The following is a 16,558-nucleotide window of genomic DNA, read 5'->3' as shown; positions in this document are numbered from 1 at the left end:
AACCACACAGGATCTACCAACAATCCAAACCACACAGGATCTACCAACAATCCAAACCACACAGGATCTATCGCTCGTCTTATCTCTACGCGAGGATGTTTTCCAAATCTCTCTGCAGCACACATGAGTCAAAATAACTTCACGCTTTCATGAGCACAAAAGGAGCCATAGCACATTCTCACAACAACGATGCAGATAAAACAATCTTTTCTTTGCACAAAGGAGAGAGAAACTCAACAGAGGCTAATAGACATGAATGTTGTGCGAACCCTCGTTCAGCTGACGATGCCAGAGTGGAAATCAGATTAAAAAAAGTTATGTTCTAAAACAATGCAGAATAAAACAGCTTTTCCTCCAGAACAAGACATTCAAATTAGTGCCTAAGAACTCAGTTAACAACAGTGGTAATTATCTGTTATGCAAGGCTGAAACAGCCTCAGCTCTTAAACACAGCTAATTGCTTCTAGGAATGCAGATAATACCCCATTCAATCCATATGCCAAGAATACGTGTCACAAGTCCTATAAAACAGAGCGTATGCATGTTGTGAAACCACGAACAAAATGTGATGATTACAACACTATATCTGCAGGGAACGGTTAGATCCATTATGCTAAGTAGGATGGGGGGGGGGGGGGGCAGGAATAGCATATCACTGGAAGACTCTTGGTGTGCGTGGGAATGCAGGGAATGCAGCTATGAAATGGCCTTGAGGAGCATCAGTAAAAGGCGTCATTAACCCATTCGATTAACCTTTTCCTCTCATAAGCTCCATAAAACTGATGCATGTATTTTGACCGAGCCTGGACTTTTGCGCATGAATCAGGGCTGGAGCGCTCGGCGTTTACGGGACTCGGGAGATGAGTGCATCCAAAGCCAGACAGACTGAGTGAATCTTCGCCGAGATAAAGTGGCAAGCGTTGACTTGTGTCACATGGCAGCAGCAGTGTCACCGCCTCGACTAATTGCTTCAGGGAGTTCATCGTCATGTTAACTCCTCACTGACGGTGAAAATCAACAAGGTCCAGCTTGCTAACAAGCAAGCTGGATGGTAGATGTTACTGCATTGCTTATTTTAGAGAAATGCAAAGAAAATCTTGAGGAAAACCACCCACTGATTTTCTCTGTTTCCAAATTCCACCAGTGCTTGAATGTTTCCGATGAAGGTTTCACGGATTGATTCATTTACCCACTGAAGGCTCCTTTGAGATGTTTCAGAGTCTGGACTCCCGGGCCGTAAAGTGACCTGTAATGGATGGATTAGGCTAAGTCATTCACTTCAGAGGGCACACAAATATACTTTGAGAGTGTATTAGATCTCTTTGGAGCTTAGCATGATCACATTATTGCATTCGACCGGTCAACTTATCCAATTAAAGTTGTAAAATGCATGGCTCTCGCCCAAGCGAGACGGCAGACCCTTGGGGCGTTGGAGGGTTTGCGGGGGGCTATCCTCCTCATCGACGGGGCAGCCCTCGCCACATACTTCAGCTGGAGATTACAGCCTTTCATCTTGCTCAGGCTGCCGGCAGCACACAGGCGTCTTTGAGGCCAGATATGCCTTGTAGTAACATCAGCAAGGTCCAGATTTGTGAAGCTGTTTCCCAGCTCCGTGCGCCTGTGGTCTTTTTCTTCCATGCGCACACATTTTTCCTGCCGTCCTCTTAGGAGTGCAAGGACATTTTCTTCCATCAGTCCCCCAACTGACAAATTTAGGGGAACACTCAAAGTCACTCAAAGTGCTCTTGGAGACTTTTTTGAAATCTTAAACCTCAGTTGAAACAATTGTTGCCATTTGTATTAGTTGCTCTGTGATCTTAAAAGCTTAAACAATTCGGACATGTTGGAATAAGATCATCCAAATGACTCAAAGGGAGCTATACTGTACTGATGAAGGACAGACATTCAAAATAAACTTTAAAAAAACAACATAGTCAGGTTTTGATAGTTGCTTTCAAATTCACAATCCAAAATCTAACATTTAATGTTAAGCAGTTACAGGGAAAGGGAGTTTCAATTCAAGCAACTCGCAAATTCACTGACACAAAGGAAGTCCTATTAGCTATAATCCCTCAGATAAGCGCTCATCTGATCTGACCTCCACTCTCTGCAGTCTTCGAAGCACCGCTGCTCTATGAACATGACAAATAGCTTATTGATCAGCAGATGTCGTCCTAATGTCCTTTCGGCTTGGGGCTGCAGCTGCAGCCGCCTGCTTCACGCAACCTGTCCCAAGCCCCTTGGTTCTCCAGCTGAGTTCCCTGCCTGCCCCTCCCCACCTCCCACTCGCTCCATGCGGGGCCCCCTGCCTGCCGGCCACCCTCCTCATCCCTCCAAGGTGTGGAAGGGGTCACAGACAAACGCCATCTGCTCCGGCAGGCAGAAAATGGCAGGTGAGGCCAGCTTCGGGCCATGTGACCCGATACTGGCCACACTCAACCCACTGAAAACAAGGTCAGGAGAAGATCCAGGGAAACACCAGCTCAGCAGAGTTACAAATCAAGAGTGGGATAATATGTGGACGCAGAGATAGAGCGGGAAAAAAATATCTAATCTCCATTGTTTTAATCCACAGGGAAGATTACAGTCACGGTGCCTTGACACAGCAGCTTGTCAGAAAGAGGTCATGCAAACTAACTCCCCGCCCGTCATGCTCTTTAACGCTGCAGAACATTCATATGTCCCCCGTACGCATGTCTGTCACTCAGCAGAAGTCTGTAATAAACTAATTTCCATCAATTTACAACTGTGTGTCGCCAGCATTTCAGAGCCACCACTAACGATACTGTAAACCTTTAAAAAGACATTTCATCATCCTTAATGATTGCAAACAAATGCTGAATAAGTGGAAACCCCGGGTCAGCGTCCTACTGTACGCTGCATCGAACGTTGCCAAATTAGGATTTGCTCCATCTGATGTTGACACTGTGCCGCTGAGCCTTTGTTTCCGTCTGTCAAGGACGTGGTCACATTGAATAGAGGGAGCAGGAAAGCCCGGCCAGCATCCCACTGGGGTTTTGTGCTTCATCGAGCAGCGAGGCTGCGACTGAACGCGAGGGACTGTGTGTGACAATCTGTGTGTGTGCGCGGGGCTTCAGGATGTTGAGGATGCAGCAGATGCTTCTGACAGACAATCACAAACAGAAAACTGTCTTTAGTTCATGTATTAAAAGTTCTTTCGTTTTTCAACAACAGCAACCTGTTGATTTGAAATACGCTCCAATGTTAGACACTTCATCTTTTAGGGCTCAGAATCTCCCTTTTAATGAGAAATAAAGATGCATGTTCGCGGCAGGGATATTTGATCAATCATTAGCAACTCCAAAATGTAGTCCGGTTTAAAAAGAAGTCATGACTGTCAAATCTGTGTACTTCACCAGCATGAAACTACCCCATAATATGTCACAACGAGAGACATTAATGCAGTGGGTCACTGGGTCACGGAGTAGGGATGCAGAGAACCAGAGGAATGTAAGGGCTTCTCTTTCTCCTCTTGACGGATTGATGGGCCCCGTATTCTGAGGGGTGGAGGGCGACATCTATAGCGTCGTGAGATGCTGCTTAATAAGGGGAAGGAGGCGGGTTTTTTTAGTCTCAGTCTATGTTTTAGCTGAACAAAAGCCTTTGTGAAGTCATTTATCACTGTCGACATTGAATTGACCGAGACTGGAAAAGAAATGTGTACAAATCCTGCCTGGTGGTATGGTGTTTCTGAAAACTCTGCCTTTCAATGACGTGAGGGATTTTAAAGCACTGGCTGAGTACGTGCTGGCTTCTTTACAACGGTTAGATGCTTGCATCTTAACAGGAGGAAGCACTGGTGCTCAGTGGTAGCTGGCATTGTCACCATATTTAGCATTTAGTGATGGACTCTGATCCTTAGTTTAAAAAGATGCACTTCAAATGGCAAATCCTACTTTCAACTAAGTTTACAACAGACAGCTTCTCCCTGGTTGACAGTAAATCCAGCTTTTGGAAAACAGGAAACGATAAGCATCCAACCAAACGTCAAACATCACTAGAGGGCTGATCGTGGTTAAGACAGCCACTCCGATCAACGGGAGCCACTACAAGTTCATGGCTTTGAAACCGCTTGGTCCTCCGGCCCAAACGCAGGTCAGTCCCTCCACAGACACTTTGGTCTTTCTAAGTGGCCATCAGGTCACTCCGGGTGTCACCAAAGATGACTCCCCTGTGTTATAAAGAGGGGTGGGGATGACATAGACGGGAGGGTCATTCCTTTACACATCACTTCCTTTATTAAAGGGCTGCCCTGGCCTAGTAAAGGGGATGGTCAGTGGTCATCCATCCCCCCTAGCCACCCACCCTGAGACCCCTTTACCCCTGTGTCCAACCCCCAGCCCCTCTCTGCTCACTCAGGGGGAAAATTACTTTGAGCCGGGGGAATATATCTCCATTGAGATGGAGAGAGGCTTGTACAAAAGAGGGTGAAGTTTAAAAAATTGTCTCTTCTTTTTCTATAGGGGCAGTGCATCGCTGGAAGGGCTAGAAATATAGGAGCACGGAGGGGACAAGGTCATTAGATTGGCATCTCCATAAGCTCTTCATTCCCATTGTCTGGGTAAATCTGCTCCGAAGGACCTCCATGAGAAATGCCCCCAGTCAACCCCACACTGGGACCAGAGTCTCCCCTTTGTCCGCCACTGTTTAGTGTGCTGGAAGCACAAAAAGCATTTCTCAAGAACAGCGTACAAAGCTTGTCTCGAGCTCAAAACCAAACAACATTGTTCTGCTGCCTGCGGTCGGAAATGGATTGCAGGCAGCTGCTGATGTCCTTCGGCAATAAAACATCTGCCCAAACATCTTAGGAACCTCTTACCTTCGGACATTTCGGCGTTCCTCGTCAAGCTGCTTGAGAAGCTCGTCAATGCATGTGTTGGCGTCCATGTATTCCTGCCAGGAAGAGATGAGAAAAGCCAAAAGTAAACAATGGAGTCAGTGTGCAAGCGCTCACACTGAATACAGGTTAATTGGAAACACAGGCAAAGTCAACCATCATCCTAAACGTTGAAGCTGTATAATCGTGTCTGGACTGTGTATTTCCTCCACTTTGTTTTCATCGATGTGTGAAGAACAGAACAGAAGTAGTTTTGAAAAGGTGCGATTAATCAGTTTCGTCGCTCTTTCTCTGCGTGTAACTCCAGAAGCAGCTCTGGGTAGCGGCTGGCCCAGAAGCAAGCCCAGCTGTGTAATGTCAGCTGGGAATAGCCCACACTCACAAGACGTGTGCTGCTGAGTTACAGCATGCTCGAAATGAGCTAAGGCTAAGAGCAGAATGGAAAAAACAGACGTCAGGATTTCTTGGCCATGGCCTAATGATTTGCCTTATAGTGGTCCGACTACATAAAGCAGAAGGGGGAAGTGCATCTGTAAGAAATAGGACACATACCTCAACCATCTGGGTTTTCAGATATTTGAGGTCTACCTACAGTACATAACACAGCCAGTTGTGACCTGACGCTGTCAGATCAGTGCGATTTAAGTGTCAGACTAATGAATTCGATGTTAGCTTGACAGCTCATGACGCATCTCCTGGGTAAACGGTTATCTCACTGGGACAGATGCTCTTCATTGATTTCTAGACAGTCTGGTCATGTGCTCGCAAAGTCTAATTGAATAATGGGGATTCCCATGAAGAGGTCACAAGTCCTGGAATCTCAGTATACCAGGAAAAGTAATATCTGTGAGCCATTTATTTCTCTGCCCTCTGTTTGGACCAGAAAGTAGCCATCATAAAACCTTCTCTCGTATTCTGTTTTTTATATCGCCTACCCCTGAGCATCTGTTTTTCTGTTGTAATCTCAGGTCTCTAATTCGTCGATGGCAAAGATAAAGCCCATCCGTGAAACACAAACGGATTATTTTGAAAAATTACTTTTGAAAACACAAGAAACCAAAACAAACACTGTGCCTCCAGCAACTTTTCGGAGGACCCCTGTTGTTATACCCTGAAAATGAAACATTAGCATGTGTGCAAATAACAGTTAGGTCTATATGGAAATGAAACTTTTGGAACAATGAGACTTATCAAAACAATGCATATTTCTGGGGAATTTCTGTGGATCGGGTGGATAAAAATAACAGCCAGATTAGCATTTAATGCAATCATGAACAGCATCACAACAAACAGCCTCTCTACAAAATATGATACATGTCACTGTGTATCTTAAAGCCTTTATCACAGCTGAAGAACTTCTAATTATTTGCCATAGACAGATTCTGACCTCCATATGACCGACCTCTGGGTCCTGACCAGACTTAAAGTACTTCTGCTATCACTGCCTGAGCTTTTTTTAACCTGTGGCCTTGAGAGAAAACTCTCATTAGGCCAGATGTTACGAAGAACAAGCTCTGGACTAAATACAGTAAGTGCAGTTGTTTCGTGTCCCCGCTCCTCCCAGGGTGCCGCTCTCTCCCACTGCTGCCTCTCAAGCAACTATAGCATGCTTCATTCTCACTCTGCCATCGCATCAAGAAAAATGTGTCTTTGTTTCTCAAGCAGACAAGAAAAACAGTCTGGGGTAAAACGTCCGTCTGTGAAAGACCATTAGCAAAACGATCCCATAATGAGTTGGGCTGCTGCACAAAGGGGAACCTTCTTCGTGGGAACCCCATGTCAGGGGAAATATTTACAGGCCACATCAAACATGAAGTAAAGCTGCCCGAGTCTGTGTTGTCATCGCGTAGACCTCTCCTAATGACAGGGCACTGAAATAATCCTCAGCGCACATGAAGGAATGCAGAGAATGCGGCGTGCTTGTCGTCATGTGAAATGGGAGGGTATTTAAAGCATGACTCGTATACGTAATGCCGCGTGTTATATCTTCAGCCAGGCATTATTCCTGACGGTTTTACGGTGCGAGTGAAAGCTGCACGGTTCCCATGAGGCCCAGGTACTCACGTGTAGACTGAATTTACTGACTTGAGACTTTATCGGAGGTACATTTCTCAGGACCAGTGCTCTCTCGCAACTGCAGTACAGCCCAACAATTCCTTACAGTGGTTAAAACGTCCTAAGAGCTGTAAGCTCTTGAGGAGTGCGTAATCACCTCCAAAGTACACCAAATCATAAAGAGGCGTTTAAAAACTCCTGATATACTTTCCTTGACAGCAAGAAGAAGTGCACTCACAGAATATACCTTCAGGATACTTTTATAATATTTTATGTTTCCCATACTCAGTAGCTGCAGACGGCTGAGCCCCCACCTCCACACCCGCTTCCTGCTCACATCTAGTCCCCTCCAACTGCTCGTGTGCCTTTATGAAATTTTTAAATACGAGCACCGTCCCCCACTGATTTGGCACTGAGGAGCAGGGATGGGGGTGGAGGAAAAAAAAGAAGACACACTTCTGTTAAAATCCACACAAACAGACAGTCTGACTGACACACAAACCAAATGCAATCTGTTTAAGATCAATGGTCCAGATTCAGTAATAAAACATCAGATGCATTATTCATCCACATGAGGCCGACTGGCACGCTTTGCTCTTCCACACATTCTTAAAGATTAAGAGGGATGGAATCACATTCTAGACTACGTCTGGTTCTTATGTAGTTCTCTTTGGAGGAAAAAAACAAATAAACCTTAAGCTAGATAAAACTCTGACCCACTGGTGTCGAGGTCAAGGTGCGTTCCTTGCTATGAGGAGTTCCCTCCACCACCTTGATGTGTCAAAAGATCAGAGGCTGGCGTTACAGATAAGACACCTTGTAGCCCCTGAAGTGAGCTCTGGGGTCAGGACCCTGCCAAAGACACAACCTCTTCCCCCTCCATCCTCAACCTCTCTCCGCTTGCCACGAATTTTGCACATACCGATGACATGCCAGCGTGGCCTCTGGGACTTTAAAACCAACTGCGAACCCTGAGCTGCAGGTTTGACAGAAAGCGGAGCTCCCACATGGGCTCCTGCATGTCAAAGGTTATGCAAATAGAATGTAAGATTCCTCTCTGCGTGTATTTTTATGGCACACTTGAGAATGAATTACGACAGGGACTTTTCAAGGTGTTGTGGATATATCACATCTGATACGACTGTTAGTCCTGGCCTCCTGCCAAAGATACGCCTAGGTTTGCAGCCAAATACTGCTTCCATCCAATACTCCAAAGTTTATGTGCACATTGTTAGCAAAGACGTACACGTAGCAAATATAATCAGCATCAATGAAAATGTATTCCCGTATGCCAATGTAATTCAAAATGACTGATGCTATCGCGAGGTAATGAAATAATCGGCATGACTAATGGTGTCTGCCTGCAGACTTCTTGAACCCTGCCTCTGCTTGCAGCAGGTCTCTGCATATCAGCCAGCCTCGGTTAAATTCATTAGTCTTATCAGCATGTTTTGAGGCTCGGTTCAGATGATCCGTTGCTCAGAGGTCTTTACTCACATCCCAAAGACCCGGTGTCATCGTATCAGGCCAGCCATCGAGCTCTCATATCCTCAGAGCCTGATAACTCAGCCGATAGCCCTGCTTTTTATCAGTGGAGAGGGCAGCGACTCAGGTTAATGTGTGTGATTTTTCAATTGGGAAGAAGACACTAACATCCGTGTGCTGTCAGCTTGATCTGTGACTTGGTGTCAGGGATTGAGGTAATCTTGGATGTTTTTGTAAAGCAGCAGGCTTGACGACTGTTTCCTGGATCACAATGATTTGATGGATTCATAAAGGAAGATGATTGGTTCAAGTTCGCCGAACCGTAGCCAACAATCTTTCCCCAAGTGTTTTAGTCGCCTAACCCTAATCTTATCCTTAAGATTCCAGTCCATGTCGATTCCAGCCGGCCATGTCTTGTTTTTTAGATGATGAAGATGCATCTACTAAATGCATTCACGGGAATGCATTTCCTTTCGTGGAGCTGCTTCGAAAAAAGCCACCTCCTGTTCAGTTTGCATCAGCACCATCTTAACACAGATCTGACGGTGACAAGACAGTAAAGTAAACGATGAGGAAATGAAAAGTAGTGCTGGATTCAATACATGCATTCATTCCCCTGAATCTCTTGTGCATGGCCGCAATTTAACACTGGAATGGCAAACTCCACCATAAACCATAAAAACTACTACATGGAGATGTAATTGCATGACCACAAACTTTCAATAGAGTGTTGGCACTGAACATCATCCATGCTTTTGCAGAATCAATGAATCTATCAAACTATTTTGAAGACTGAACACAAATAATCAAGGCCCTTCCTACCTCAAAATGAATGAACCGTCACTCAATAAATGATGCTGAAACTGAGCCGAGCACTGTACTGCATAACTGTACCCAGAACCTCTGACTGTCGAGCTGTGGAGACCAACAGAAGCCGTATTGAGTCGAGGACATCCATGTAACAAATGCCTCCAGTGAGCAGGATATTCTTCATCTGCCTGCCTCGAATGGAGGAGTGTCGGGGAATATGGATTACTTGAGATACAAAAGGGAGCCTGTTCATCATCTAGGGAGAGTTTCAGCAGTTTGGGTTATCTGATGTTCTTCCTCCAGCAGCACCTACGGCCCGGCCCAGCCCAAACATCAACACCTCGACACCGTCAGGAATCCCAATCCCCGCAGATTATCTTTCCAAACATTGAGATACGTCCAACACTCAAATAACCCTCCGTCTGTTTGGGCTCCTCCTCTGCTCTTTGGGTTTGACAGAGTGAGCCATTCATGCCTGTTGGGAACAGTGGCAAAGCTGTTCACCCTGTAAATCTCACAGGGGAGAGTTGAAAAGTAGCCGAGGAACGAAATACATCGGACCTGACATTGCTATTTGATCACTTCCACAGAGCTACCTGTGTGGACGAGCGGGTGCATGCATGTGCAGTTCTGACTCGTTAAATCAAGACAAGTAGGTAAATGTGGGTGCCAGTTGCTTATGTTTCAAAATAAAAAAATCTATCCCTCTCTCTGTTTCCTTTGTCTCGACCATCTCTCCCCTCTCTCTTATTCTCTCAGCCTCAGTTTTAAATCTGCAAAAACACACATCAGGGAGGAGCGGTCGAGGAATGCTGCTTTTAGGAATAAAAACAAATACACACCCGCCGGTGCCGATGTTTCCAGACAGGATGGGAATCGAGGAAACAGGGAACGTACAGGGGGTAGAAGTCTGCGGTGCGCCCCTGCCCAGATTTTTACAAGCCTGGGGGTTGCTGGGTTTTATTATCATCTGGGGGCCACTATTCAGCCAGGTGTACTTGGAAAGGGAGGGTGATTGGCGATGACAGAAATGAAAAGGAAACCTGGACCTGGCAACCCAGAGGAGCACAGGGAAAATAGAGAGGCTGCTGTAAGGGAGAGAAAAAAGCCAGTGAGAAAAAAAAAAGATCTGCGAGAGGAGAACAATAAAGAAATGGGAGGACACCAAAAATGGAAAGAAGATAAATCCTCTTCTGTGTTGACAGACTAGAGAGGAGAGCCAAAGGGTGTCAACAAACACAGGCCATTGACTTCCCTCCAACTGATGAGCAAAGTAGCCAAAAAGCAGTACAGTGTTCATATTTGATGGTTTAATTCAATTACCTCAATCAACATTATCTGTAAACCTTTCGAGATGATGTCAACGATTTAATCCAAACATCAGTGAGTCACAAACCAGAGGAAAGAGACAAAGAGCAAGGGGGAATTAGACAGTGACAGGGGAAGGGGCAGATCAGAGCAGAGAGTTGATATTAAACAGATGTTGGTTGGTTCACAGGGGGAAGTTGGGCTTCTGTTTACAGGCGCCGCGCCTAACCGAGCCGCACTGTAGCTGACGCATTGGCGAGAGAGGGCCGATCGAGTAGTGATGACTGTGTTCCTTCACGGGAAATTAGGCACGTTACAGATTGAGTAAAAGGCCCTCAAGAGGATCCATTCAGCATTATCTGCACCGTACAGCTCACCTCTCCAGCGATTCTCGCCTCTTCTCATTACAGTTTGATGGAACGCTTTGTGTCATCATGTGGCGATCATGTGCTTACTTCACACTACGCTTTAGTAGCTTTGTTCCAGCTCACCAGTTTGTCAGCAGTGCTTTCTACAGGCCCAGGATTACACTCGGATACTGTAAAAACGTAAGCACAGAGCCCTGACTGATGACATCAAGAGAAAACATGAAATCACTGCCGACTCTGCCAAAGCTCAGCTGTGAGGACAAGAAAGGATGAAACCCACAAACACAACAAAGTCTGTTCAGCGACAATCTCATGACTTCCAAGCGTGCGTTACACCGAGATATGCATTTGTCAGATTCCCTGACATTTCATGTGCATTAGCTCCAGGCCTCAGCTTCATCAGAGCTTCTCCGCCGTTTAATCCAGAGGCTGATTTATTGACGGGGGTCTGTCTGTGCGTCGAATCTGCCGAACCAGGTGCCGGGCAGATGTCGAGGCAAAGCGTTGCATTCCTGCTCGAGAAAAGCATGAATGTCAGCTTGTGATTTTCTTTCCTCCGCGTCTTCCTGCCTCGGGATGGGGAGTGGAGATAGCGCCTGCAGGCATGCAAGCAACCATAACCGTGGAAATGGTAATGTGACAAGAGGACGCGGTTTGTTTGCGCAGCTGTCATCCCAAACCCACCTGTGCCAGTCATGCTTATCAGAGCCACATTTTCTATCTGACCTGACAGCGACGGAGAGCGGCTCAAGATACAGTGTGGCGATTTATTTTTTAACATGGGGGAGGTAGAGGAATAATAAGCAGGAAGGTGAAAAGATGGGTTGTGGTGACTTTTGACCTCTCCTGCAGGACTCGGTGCAATGATTATTCCCATGGTCATGAATTAATTCAGTGGCGATGCACAGGGAGAGATCGCCGTGTTTATGCTCGGTGCATCTTTCTAGGTCGACTGCGGGGGTGGCAGCAGCCTCGGGGTTAACAAATCAGGCTTGTGGCCAAAAGGCTGCCCGTTTGATTGTGAGGGCTAAAAATGTGCATGGGGGAGTGAATGAGTGATGCACACACTTCCCCAAACAGATTCCTTCCCCTGACCAACACAGTCAATGGCGATGCCCAGTAGCCTACATTACACACTGCAGCAGCCCTGATGAAGATGGTGTAAATCTAGGTAACCCCCACCCCCGACGCACTGCTGTAAATAAGATCGTCCTTAGTGAACTTCCCCCGTTAAATAATACATTTACGTTCAACAATGCCTTCTTTTGTGCAGGTTCACTGGAGCTTCCATCTTAAATTGCCCTAAATTTGATAGAAACACAGTGAACATTTGATCACAGGTAGTGGACTTTATTTTTAAAAGGGTCAGTGTAAACTGATATTATCAGCCATAGCCATATAGCAAGCCTGCAAAGTAAAGATATCAATCGGTAAGCCCGTCCCCCTTTCACATTGTCATTTGACCTTTTATTGATATAAAAACATATGCATTAATGCAGCTTTAAAGTTACAGCGAAACCAAATAACAGACAACCTGAACATGGAATTATGTTTTACTTTCAGCATGCAACCGCCCTGTAGAGTTTGCAACCGTTTGTGACACGTGATGCCGCCACCATTTGAATGTAAAACAGGCTCCTTTATGGCAGACGGACTAAAGCTCAGTGGAGTTAATTTGTTCTTATATTTCAGTTCCAATGTCAGGGCAGCCATTTTGGCTTGAAGAGATCGTCTGAACTTTAGCTGCTTCTATTTCATGGGTCAATGTGAACAAAGACCTCTCAGTGCAGCGCACTCCGTCAAGTGATCTGAGAGACGACAGAGAGTCCAATAATTCAACAGCATAAAATATTTAAATCGACCATCATCGACTTTTGAAAGGCATTGTTGAAGCCTATTTCAGGGAGCTTTTTACAGTCAGAGCTCATCCACGTTGGAAAGGAATTTTAATATGAATATGGGGCCAACCGCACTGTATTTACACAGTTAATGGTACTAAATCCTTGTTATCATCTCAAGTAGAGTCTTATTTTTAGCAGCCATATGTTTTATTTCTTCCAGATGGGAGTTGGGGAAGAATTTGACATGAGTTTCTGTTTAAGCCTCTCAAACAGAGTGACATCAGTGGACTTGAATACTCGCTTGTCACGAGATTGAAACATATTGGATTTCTCTGTGTATAGAACTTTTGAGGGCCCCTCGAAAAAGTATGAAACAGCGTGTCAAAGGTCTGTCTGATAAATAAATTAAATTTCCATCGTTATCATAATCGAGCGCCCCAACAGGAGCCTCAATTCAGATATTTGTTTGTATAGAAATGTTGCTTTGTGGGTTTCATATCCTGAGACGTTTGAGATATTTTAGGATCAGAATGTGATAATTACACTACTGTGGGAAAATGTCGCAGAGCAAAGACCTGCATTTCCTTTGCTTAGGCCAGCTATTTGCCCTTACAATAACAACAGTGTTCCATCATTATTATCTGTTTACTCAGCTAACCCTCTTTATCTGGGGCAGGCCCCTTTTAGCGAACGCTCTCGCATTCTCTGAACCCTCTGGAAGCCATTTCTCAACCCGGGGCCCTCCAACAGGCTGATTGAAGTGAGAAGCGGCTTCATTTTGCGGGGTCACAATAGCTCACTGTCAGATGCCCCCTACCCCTGAAAGCATGCGAGCCGTGGTGTTATACATGTCCTGTGTGATAGTGGCATTGTGCGGGACAGGCTAGGGCCTTCTGCATTGTCCTCTTGTAGGTCAGAAGATGGAATGACCACATTGGTCCTATTATTCATGGAGATGAACAGACGAGATATTCTCCCCTTGTAAGGACAACAGACATGTGGAGATGAAACAGATTTCTTTTTTGCTGCATTTGTTCTGTACAAATGATCAACAGATTGAAGGAATATTTCACCCACAAAATGATCATATATCATTCATGTGGACAACATTATTTTTCTCGCATGCCTCCGTGGTGAACGGAGAATCCAAATATAGAGTAAAGTTTCACGCATGACCAATCTCACATTTGAGAGTCCGGACTAGTTTTAAACAGTTTTAAATAGTGAGGTTTGAGCAAAGACGCATGTGTTCAGGAAGTAGTGAGCATGCGACTGGATGAGTGAGAGTTGTGTGTGTATATCCGTTTGTAAATGGACGCTTTCATATAGCTTGATATTGGTTTCATGAGGGAACAAATTGCTATTTTCTGTATCTTTGTGTTGCTGCTCAGCAGCCTGATCACATTGTTGGTGCCATGAGGCCTGACTAAGTCCGTCTGAATGGAAGCCTGATGAGAAAAAAAAGAGCTTTCACCATGGCCTCCTTCCAGCATCATCATACTTTCTGCACATAAGAGGTCCATTTACAGTGAAACTTAACCTGAGAGCATTCAGATGCTTTCCATGGTCCCAGTGTACACATGCAGGAGTCCAGCCATGCAGGCAGCGGAAGTGGGTCAGGGGGGAAAGGCTTAATAATGCACTAATTCAGCTGGTTCGACTTGAGTCTCATGACCCCGTCTCCTCAAAGCTCAGGCAGCAATGAGACAGAGGAAGGGCAGGAAGACAGAAAATCCAGGAAATGCCTCCAAAAGAAAGCATGTTTTTATGTGATGGAACTGGTGGGGCTGGGTTGTATACTGCAATATTTAACAAAGAGTAAGTATGGACCGCTTTGTTGGGCTGTTAGCACTTTTGACCCATTTCCTGCAAATTGGCGACAACCCCAAAGACATGAACATAATTAAAGAATCATAGGAATCATGTTTGCTCTGCATAATTTCCTGTGGAAACCTCCAGCTCCTCCAGCTGTTGTGCCAGATGGAGGTTGAGTTGCAGCTCGATAGCCTGCTGGCTGCCACGGGCTCCCACAATAGCCCCTCAGTGACCACGGTAACCACACACAAAGACAATCGTTGACCACTGACACGTCAGACAATCAGCCCTGAGGGTCAAACGATCCGGTGCAACGCATCCCTCATTCAATCCTGCTCACCTGAGGCTCAGTACGCCTCATAAAACCCCAATCACTCCTCTGATGTCTGGCTACTGAGAGAGGATCCCGGAAAATCATTGAGCGCCACAAGCACATCGCCATAAAGTTGAGTTATGGACTCATGAAAGGCATGCAGATCATATTATCTCTTTAGACAGTGACTGAGACTCAATAATGTGAATGGCTCCAGCCAGCCGGATGACTCACACAGACAAATGTTACTACATGCAGATGATATTGATTCTTCTCATGGATCTTCAGTACAAACAGCCGGCCTTTTCATGACAAAGAGCCAAGCATCCAAATGACTTCATCTTGAGAATCAATGAGTGATATTAAAGGCTGGAAATGCAAAACAAAGAAATGTGTATTATGTCATGTAAACAAGTACAAAGTTTTGATTCTTAAAACACTTTCATTTGAATGTGTTGCAAAATTTCTCTGCAATCCCGTTGGCCGGATGAGGACGACGCCAAAGGACTTTTAGCAGCGAGTAATTGGATCTGCAGAAATGGCCAATCTTCCAGCCGGCAAATCTTTATAATGGTGCCCCATCAAACAGCTCCGGCATGAATTCCTCTCTAATCGTAGTAATGGCTCTCTTCTGCACCACCTATTGATACTTGGCATTTGAGATAATGTGTGGACAGTGTTACGATGAGCGCTCTCAAGCCCTGAGATAACACAATTTAATACGATGTGGAAATGCAAATTGCTGGCTTGATTTCTAACCTGCAGCGAGATTTGGAAACCATACTGTGTTAGCAGGCAGGGAAAAGATCAACAGTGTCACCTATGGGCCCTGACAGCACCCGACTCCTCAACAGTGGGAGTGGCATGAAGGTCACTGCCTCCTGACTGAGGCGGTGGTGTAAGTGGAGCCGGCAGGCGGCTGTGGTGAGCTGGACTCTACTCAACTCCCTCTTGCCGACTTTTTCGCCAACTGGAGACAAGGCTAGCATCAGCCGCAAACGCTTCTGACAGAGCGCATTAGCCACGTCAGAGAAGATCACGTTCCCTGCAGACAACACCTTATTATAATGCAACACACTGCAGCACTTTGAGGCAAGGCAGATCTCTCAGCGTTTGCTGCGTCCGCTCTGTTGCTGTGTTTGCATATGAGCGAGTTCCAGCGCAGGATATTGTGGAGAAACATCGGAGGGATTGCCTCATGCTATGAAAATAACCACTGGACGGTTTCTTGTCAGACTTGTCAGACAGAATTAAACCCATTTTCTCACGATGAGCAACAAAGACCAGGAGGGTCAGAGGCTACACAAACTCTACCCACCAATAGAACACTGAATATCCAACAGAAACACAATAACCCGCATAAAGTGGGTAAAATTGCCCTCAGTGCTTTCTGGGAGATAAGAGCTCATTATGACACAGAATTAATAAACTTCCACATGGGGCTACAGGCTTCCCCTTAGGGCTCCCACCCTGTGACACATCACACAGCAAGGCAGGTGATCTTTTGTTCGGAGGCGAGATGATGACTCACTATGTGTACACAATGTGAGAGAGAACAGGCCAGAGCGAAGCAGAAGGGATAGCAAACTGAGTTTGAAACAAAAATGAAAGACAGCTGTGCTGCAGGCTTTTCCCCAGTGTATAGACAATATACAGGAGCACTGTTTTATTGTGTCTGCTGCAGGGAGCTGGCAGAGCCTTTAAA

The 16,558-nt window shown here is 45.6% G+C and overlaps 1 protein-coding gene across 1 annotated transcript in view; it reads right to left on the bottom strand.

Moving 5' to 3' along the window:
- LOC306797207 (nck-associated protein 5-like) overlaps positions 1 to 16,558 on the bottom strand; it is a gene marked incomplete at its 5' end in the record, with an annotated part of 106,035 nt that overhangs the window by 67,493 nt on the left and 21,984 nt on the right. The window contains 1 exon segment of the mRNA XM_079296443.1: positions 4,841 to 4,914. Within this exon segment, the coding sequence (XP_079152569.1) occupies positions 4,841 to 4,914 (74 nt within the window).

Source organism: Melanostigma gelatinosum (genome assembly GCF_949748355.1).
Source record: "Melanostigma gelatinosum genome assembly, chromosome: 24".
Taxonomy (NCBI): Eukaryota; Metazoa; Chordata; class Actinopteri; order Perciformes; family Zoarcidae; genus Melanostigma; species Melanostigma gelatinosum.
The sequence above is the reverse complement of the archived record's forward strand: the minus strand, read 5'-3'. Positions and strand labels throughout refer to the sequence as shown.